The 8,366-nt window shown below is 31.4% G+C and overlaps 1 protein-coding gene across 1 annotated transcript; it reads left to right on the top strand.

Annotated features, from left to right (window-relative positions):
• The first annotated feature begins 1,960 nt into the window (after positions 1–1,960).
• LOC108753985 lies at positions 1,961–6,380 on the top strand. The gene is made up of 5 exons (XM_018495979.1): positions 1,961–2,129; positions 2,981–2,985; positions 3,101–3,417; positions 3,860–4,305; positions 4,722–6,380. The coding sequence occupies exons 3-5, from the start codon at positions 3,222–3,224 to the stop codon at positions 4,884–4,886; spliced, it is 807 nt and encodes a 268-aa protein (XP_018351481.1). The 5' UTR covers positions 1,961–2,129; positions 2,981–2,985; positions 3,101–3,221; the 3' UTR covers positions 4,887–6,380.
• The last annotated feature ends 1,986 nt before the right edge of the window (positions 6,381–8,366 follow it).

The following is an 8,366-nucleotide window of genomic DNA, read 5'->3' as shown; positions in this document are numbered from 1 at the left end:
TCGACATCTTTTTCCACTTTTCCCCCACCACACACTACCAAATGATAACACAAGCCGGAATCTAGCAACAGGTAAAGTTAAGCTCTATTTCCATTTCGCGGAAACGAACGATTCAGCTTTTGCATTGTGCGTTACGTAATCGGATTGATACATAAATCGTTATATTACTTTACAACCTTTGTGATCAAATGAATAAAACTACGAATTCGAGAGGAATATTTTGAAAAATTTGGCATTCGGCTGTGAAATGTTTCGAAAACTTTTTATATGTCTTATATTTCGAGAAACATGTTGAAGTTTATTTCGTTAAAGTTTTTAAAAAGAAAAATGTTCATATTTGGCTGAGATATGACGGGAGTTAAACACAAAAATATAATGGAATTTTTTAATCTTGTAAATTACTTTTTTCGTTTATAACTTGAAAACAAAAAAGTTACAAATTTGGTTTAAACACAAAAGAAAAGATGCGCTATGAAATTCTCTACAAGAATCATTCGCCAAAATCGAAATTAGAACGATGTTCAAAATTAATCCTGCGAACAATACTTATCCCGCAAAATCCATGCGCGTATCCCCTTATATCCAACTCTTCAAGTGACAATCTCTCATATATATATACGTGTAACTGAAAATTTCCTAGGCTTGCTCCTGCGTTCTGTGTCAAAATCTACAAGTGCGAGAGCAACTATCACAAGATGCAGGGGTTGGAAATGTTCGATCGTACGCGCTTGCGTTTTTAATTATGCAGAGCATTTCCGAGTATAAGATCTCATTGTCAACTGTCGTCAATTATATCCATATTAGACTATTGACGATTACAATTAAAGGTTGCCCTACTTCAATCATTCACGATGTAGTCCATTGTAATTGGCTGAAATTGGCAGAACTTACCGTTACTTTGATCGATCGTTACTTCTAGTTTTTATTAAATGGTTCAGATTAGATATTGCTAGCGCTGAAAGACGTTTCGCCTTTAATAGGTCTGTTCGCGTAGCATGAAATCCCGAAATATTTTTGCACTTAAAATGAGATATATAGATATATATTTGACTTTGAAAAGAGAGAAAGCGAAGTGTCAAAAGTGCCAAAAGTGCAAGCAATGTGAACAGACCTAATGTCTTTAGAAGTATTTCTATGTAGTTATCAACGGCATATTCGGATTTTCACCCCAGATGCTCCTTGAATGTCGTCATCCTTATTTAACGTTCGGTAAACAACAAGGAAGAAATAATACTTGGGTGATACTCGGGTGAAAATCTGAACCCAGCAAAAGTTGTGTTGTTATAACAAATGAACAAAATATTTAAATTTTTTTTAATGCTTGTGAATTATGATACATCTATTCCAAGCAAATATGTATTTATAATTTAACATTGTATAGTAAAAGGTTATTATATGCAATAAATGCAATTATAAAATTATTTTATCATTTTATTTTCTCAAAAATTTTATTTCCTAAAAAATTTATTTTTTTAAATTGCTATTTTATATTTTATATCTTAGGCTGCATTCCGATAATCACTGTCAGTATTGAAAAATTGTAATTTACATTAACATATATACTATGGATTTTCAGTACCGAAGTGAATCTTAAATACATTCCAGACTAATATTACATTTGTCGTATGACCAAACATTTCAAGTCTATTGATTGACAAGAAAGAGAAGTTGTCGGATCTGTTTATCCTGTGGTTAATCAATAAATTTAAAATCCTTATCATATGACAAATGTATAATATCAGCTTAAGGGCCACCGCACAAACATTGTCGTAACACCTTATGTCATTTTATGTCATCTGTTAAAATATAACGTAAATACCGTACAGAAAAGAATATAGCGTAAGAAATAGTAAAGAGTTCGTGCTATATTTTTCTTTGTATGTTGCTTATACGTTATGTCTATATGTGAAGTAACGCAAGGCTCTGACATAAAATGGCATAAGGCGCTGCGATACTACGGCAATATTCGTGCGATTCGTACTATGGCTCTAAGATCTCAGCATAGATTTTTGACGCATAACACATAGTGCATAAGAGAATCAACCAGAAAGTTCCTCTTTTTCCTGTGAAATAGAAGGGAAGGAAAGATACTGATTAATTCCCTTATGCACTATATGCGTTATACAAAAGTCTGTGCTGCGGCTTTTAATTACACCACCAGTGTTTAAAAAGAATGTTAAATTTAAATTGAAAAATTAAAATTGTTGAATTTAGTTCTCTCACGTGGAATGATAAAATTGATAAAATTAGACTCATTCGACGTGTTTTTGCACAAAACGATGGAATCAGGCAGAAAACAATTGTCACTCTGCCTTATAAAACGAGATATAATCATTTAATTTGACGACTATTTAGGTTAGGAAACCTGTTATACTGGTGAAAAGCAGTGACACGAGCATAATGTGCTGTTTGATAGAATTTGGCATGAAATTCGTTCAAATAATCCAAGATATGATACAAAAATATTGGTTAAATTTGTTTAAAAAAAGGAGTTAATTTTAATGAACAAATTATATAATGTTTTAAAAGTGTGAGTGCGGTAAATTAAATCTTGCAACATCACTAAATTTCTCAAAATTAAATATATTTTCCGCTTTATATCATTAAAAGCACAAATTTTCTTATATAATTTAAATTATAGCAAAGAATATTTTGTGATGCAAAATGTATGTCTACACATATTCTCTGCTTTGATTAATTAAAAATAAAAATTTTCTTATCTTAAGTTGTAAAGAATGTGACTACAGCACATGCTCAGTATGACAGGTTTCTTAACCTGAATAATCGTCAAATTTAAAAATTATAATCTCGTTTCGCGGAACAGGGCGGCAACTATTTTTATCAGATTCCGTCGTTTTGTGTAAAAATACATCGAATGACTTAATTTTATTAATATCAAACGTGAGAGGGCTAAACTCAACAATTTCAACAGTAACGAAAAAATAACGATCAATCGTTACTTTTTAAATTAAATAACTAGTAATGGTAATGCGTTACTTTTTAAAATAATTTTAAAATAATTTTTAAAATAAATAACTAATAATGGTAACGAGTTATTTTTAATAAAAAGCATCTGTAACGTTAAGACGTTATTTTTCAGGTAACGTTCTCAGCTCTGTTTAATTATACAAGTGTTTATTCGTAATACATAAACACATATGTATATAAGTATATACATATATATATTATACATCTGTTTGTAATACGTCTATTAAATCAAAATGGCTATATTAAAAATGCTGAAGCGTACCCTGTGCAGAAACATTGCAACAAACGGATCGAGATTCGTGGGCATAATAGGACCCTTAACAATTCCACCATTACAGATTGCAATTTTATATTATTTCTGGCAGGATTATTCGAGGATCGTGGATAAGCGGTACTGCTCCTGCTCGTGCTGGGACACTGTCTTTAAAGGTAACACTAAAATATTCTAGAAATATATTTCTATGCTGTTTTCTCACTAAAGTAGATTAATTTTAATCTCGATTGAATTTACTCTCTATCCTTTTTTAATTTTCAGGATCCTAAAACTAATTAGAACTTTTTATAATTTTTTAATTCTTAGAAAAAGATGAAAAATAAGTTGAATCAAGATTAATTTTCTTCTACATAACATATTTTATCCAAGATACATCCTTAGAATATTCAGAGAACATAAGAATATCCTCTGGATGTTTTTAGAATGTTCTTTGAAAATCTATGCTATATCGGCTAGTTCTAATTCTTAAAACTAGAAAAAGATAAAGAATAAATTGAATCAAGATAATTAAAATTAATTTATATTAGTCGAAATAGGCATGAAACTACTAAATAGCAAATCGCAGATCCAACTATAGAAACCAAAATTTTTTGACAGGCTCATACGAATCCGGCATCGCTCCTTACAAACACATGTACTTTAATGCTACTTCGAATATGTTGAAAATATGGATACTCATCGTCATTGGAGTAATCGTGTTTTACGAAACAATGAAACATTTGGCGAAACTGGCCATCAAACAGAGACTAAGACAGTCTATGATGCTCCTCTTTTCAACCGCTCTGTTCTCCAATTACTACTCGTGGTGGGTCTATATTAATTACTGGAACGACGACTTCTACTCTCAGTGGTACCACCAGTTGTTTTTTACAATTACTGAATTAATATCTACGGCTTGGGTTGTCTCCCTTGCGGATAAGAAAAATCCAATCACACACAGAAAGGCTTTCGGCATTGCTGCGATAGCCTTTTTACATATCGTGGCTGGTGGGTGGGACCAATTCTTTGAAAATGTCGTTAGAGGAGAGGGTCACGCACACCAGGTGAGAATCCACAAATAATAATGAAATAAATTTGATTGCTCACATTACATTGGATTAATGTACATTAAAATTGCTTTATATAAAGTTTCTGAAAACAGTAGTATAATATAACTTTTACAATGAAATAATACATAGATATATACTTTATTATTCTAGAACTATGTTGTAACTCTAGTACTATATTGATGCATAAATTTTACGTATTTATTGAGCATTAAGTTATGTTCTTTCAGTAATTACAGCTTCAATCTGTTACACTAAAAGCAAGGACAAGTTATTAAAACTTCTATTACTTACATATACATTAATTAAGAGTGGCCTATTTTCTTGTACATAAAATTTACGTATCAGTAACGATATTCTATCATTGAACTTAGATTGACAATATTATTAATAGTTTAAAATATTTATTGCAGGTCATACGCGATTTGGGCTTTATGATACCGGATATTCTCCAAGTCATCGTTCCATTATGGCTGATTAAACGGGAAAGTATTTACAATATCCATCTTCCTAACTCATTAGCGTATATGTCAAGTATCGTGATGATCGGATTGTGCATTTGGTCGTTTCTATTGTAACGATATCATTAGAATAACATAATAATGCGCAATGAACGACAACAAAGTGATTGAAAAATTAACAATATTGTCGTGTCTCTGGAGTTCTACTACTTTGGTCCTCTTGATATGAGTACAGTTGACCTAAGGAAAATCAATACGGGTTAATAGACTGAGTTTCGCTCGAGCTGCCATTATGTTTCCGCTGAGGCTCTGTATTTTCCCGCACAATAAAGTTATGATGAAATCACACGATGCTCAATTTCTTGAATAATAAGCATGCATGCATATTTATCATTCAAGAAATTGAGCATTGTGCACTGAAAGAAAAGATTGGCTGAAGATGGCATAGCATTTTTAATTGGTTCCAGCAATTTTTGATTGTGTTACGAGTTGCATTAGCTTATCAAAATCCTATATTAATATTGCAGATAGGCTAAAGCAACCAAAAATTGACTATTGCAGACAATTAAAAAAGCTATATTTTACCATCTAGTTTAATTATTGCAGCAGCCAATCTTTTTTTTCAATGTATGATTCTATTTTTACCGTTATGTCTTTCCTACAGGAGCAGTAATTTTGTACGGGAGCGCGAGTGCAAGTGAACGATTTTCATGAAACGCGTGTGAGTTACTGAAATGATTGCAAGGGTAAATATTGAAAGGGAGTCATCGCCGTTGCTTCGGGGCATACAATTTTCCAAACAAAGCATTTTCCACCCCATCTCCTAGGTTTTAGCCATCGCTCGTTATTCGTTACAAAAGTATTAACAGTTAAAGCTAGTAATTATTTCCCTGCTTTTTTTACATGAAGAGTCAGATGACTTCAAACGAGCAGAGAGGTATGAGGTGGACGAATTCAAGGAATATAATTTTCCACGCGAACGACATTCACCCCATCTCCCTCTCTGACAAGATGCGTACGACCATGCGTGCTTTAATGAAAAATCGTACGCACCTTGTCAGAGGGGAAAGTGGGGTGAAAGTCATTCGCGTGGAAAGTTATATTCCTTGAATTCGACCACCTCATACCTCTCTGCTCGGTTAAAATTATCTGATTCTTCATGCAGGAAAATAATTACTAACTTTAACTGCTAATAATTTTTTAATGAATAACGAGCGATGGCTAAAACCTTAGCGAAACCCAAAGCCAATGAGATGGAGTCGCTTCGCACGGGAAGTCATACACTCTGAAGCAGGGGGGAGGTGGGGTGAAAGTCTCTTCGCATAGAAAGTCGTGCGCCTCTACATATATGATGATCGCTATTCGGACAGCGATAACTAGCGCATGCATAATAACTGTTATTGCGAAGTAAAAATTTTTTCTCGGCACAGTAATCATCGCTGCGCAGTTTTCTCCGTGTATGCACTATTGTATAAAAACAAAAATTATAAGAAAATAATGTTTTCAAAGAAAATTTTTGTTTTTAAAACAGGAAATTTATTTTAAAGCAGAAAATTTTTGTTCTATCCTCCATCTCAATATTTATCCTTGCAAGTTCCGGTACGAGAAAGTTTTACAAGAACAATTATATATTTTCATTTTCTTATCGTCTTAAATAAGACATAATATTTAAAATTTTCTAGTTCAGTTAATGGTATAATTGGTATAGTGCAATATACATATTAACAAAATTTGACTTAAATACTCTTTTCAAATTATATGTATGTAATATTTTTCGATCACCAACAGAAAAAGGAACAAAAATTGTTGTTTTTCTTCTATTTGAAGTGTCATTAGTTCAGAGTCCTGATTGCGGTGCTGTTTATTCCCACTTCAAGCACCGCACGCCGCGAGAAGCACTGCCGTTTACACCGCCGCGCCGGCATTGCTTCTCGTGGCGCGCGGCGCTTGGATTGGGAATAAACAGCACCGCGATCCGGACTCTAATCGTTACATACTCTGAAATTGTTTTCGCGCTAAACTTGATCGGTTATTATGATTGCATAGCACATCGGAATTTTTATTAAATAAAAGTAAAATGGATCACTCCAGTCTACTGTATGTTACATTCCAATATACAAGACTTCGTCAACGGTCTCGTATTCAATGGAAAAAATTTCAAAGATTATACTGTGACACTTCGAAAAGACAGAAATGACTTTTTGTAAAACACATATCAGTTAATAACAATATAGAATTATTCACACTTTCTAATTAATTCAGTTATTGAGATATTTACCTTATTATAAATTTATTATGACTGCAGCATATTTGAAAAAGGGAGATAGAAATTTTGTCACATAAAGAAACAAAATGTATTACGATGTGTAGAGTAAAACGATCGAACATAAATTTTCAATTCCCATAATATTTTGTTATCGAACGCAACGAAGAATAAATATATATAATAATTATAAATAGTCTGACGATTTTTCAGAGGAAACATTTTAGTATGATTAATAACGTGAATAAAATAAAGCAGCCTAATTTTTCTGATAATTGTTTAATTATTTCCGACATTCCGATTACATCTTACACACACACGCGCGCGCGCGCGCGCACGCACCCAAGGAAATGTAAAAAATGAATTTTTTAACATTATAATAATTGAGAAGGTAATCATTTTAAAGAGTCACAAATTAAAAATTAATAATTAATATTCCTTTTCCGCTCGTGTAATTTACAAATAATTAAATATAGAAACAAATAAAAACGAATTATATGTAGATGTGGTAATATTTATCTTATTCAATTATAGATGTATAAATTTCACGGAAAATGTACATGCATATGTTTTATACATTTTTACCTTCATAATTATTTCATTCAATCTACCAATATTTGTGGACTCTACATCTACTATTTTATATAACTTTGATATATTTACTATTTTATATAACTTTGAAATTACGCTTTAACAATACTTTCGACTGGGATTTTCTCCTTGTTTCTAAAGGCTTTGACTGCTTTTTCTCGCCGTTAACCGAAGAATTGGTTGAATTTATGACATTATTATATTATTTTACAATCTGACTTAATATAATATGGTTGTTTTTGATGCGTTTATTTGTAAGTGAAGGTGAGATGATCCTCATAATATGACATATTGAATATTTGATCGTCAATTTTTATTATGTGTTAGTATAATTTCATTGTACGGGATTATAATCTATATTCACGATTGAAAAGGACTAATTAAGTCAAATCGAAACGTTCCGTGAAATTTATATGATTAAATATAATAAATATTACCACATTGTACATCTGAATATATATTAATTGGTTTCTACATTTGATTGTTTGTAATTATTTACAAACCTATATATTTATTTAATTATTATTATAGATTTATTTACATTTAAATTTTATTTACTTTTAAGAGTAATTATTATTATATATTTATTTATATTTTTAAATTATTATTTATTTTTAATATATTAATAAAACTTGTTTACATTTCCCTCCAGACGGAAGAGACCACCATCTTCTCGCTCCATTGAGCAACAATATGTACGTTATTTAAAATAAATATGACTAAAATAAAAGTATTATATTTTT

Source organism: Trachymyrmex septentrionalis, unplaced genomic scaffold (assembly GCF_001594115.1).
Source record: "Trachymyrmex septentrionalis isolate Tsep2-gDNA-1 unplaced genomic scaffold, Tsep1.0 scaffold74, whole genome shotgun sequence".
Lineage (NCBI taxonomy): Eukaryota > Metazoa > Arthropoda > Insecta > Hymenoptera > Formicidae > Trachymyrmex > Trachymyrmex septentrionalis.
This window is presented reverse-complemented; position numbering and strand designations above follow the sequence as displayed.

Excerpts from the sequence above, each read along its gene's own strand:
- LOC108753985 (XM_018495979.1), top strand. The coding sequence starts at position 3,222 with ATGGCTATATTAAAAATGCTGAAGCGTACCCTGTGCAGAAACATTGCA. Across the intron at positions 3,418-3,859 it reads CTGGGACACTGTCTTTAAAG|GCTCATACGAATCCGGCATC; the intron begins GTAACACTAAAA and ends ATTTTTTGACAG. Across the intron at positions 4,306-4,721 it reads GAGAGGGTCACGCACACCAG|GTCATACGCGATTTGGGCTT; the intron begins GTGAGAATCCAC and ends TATTTATTGCAG.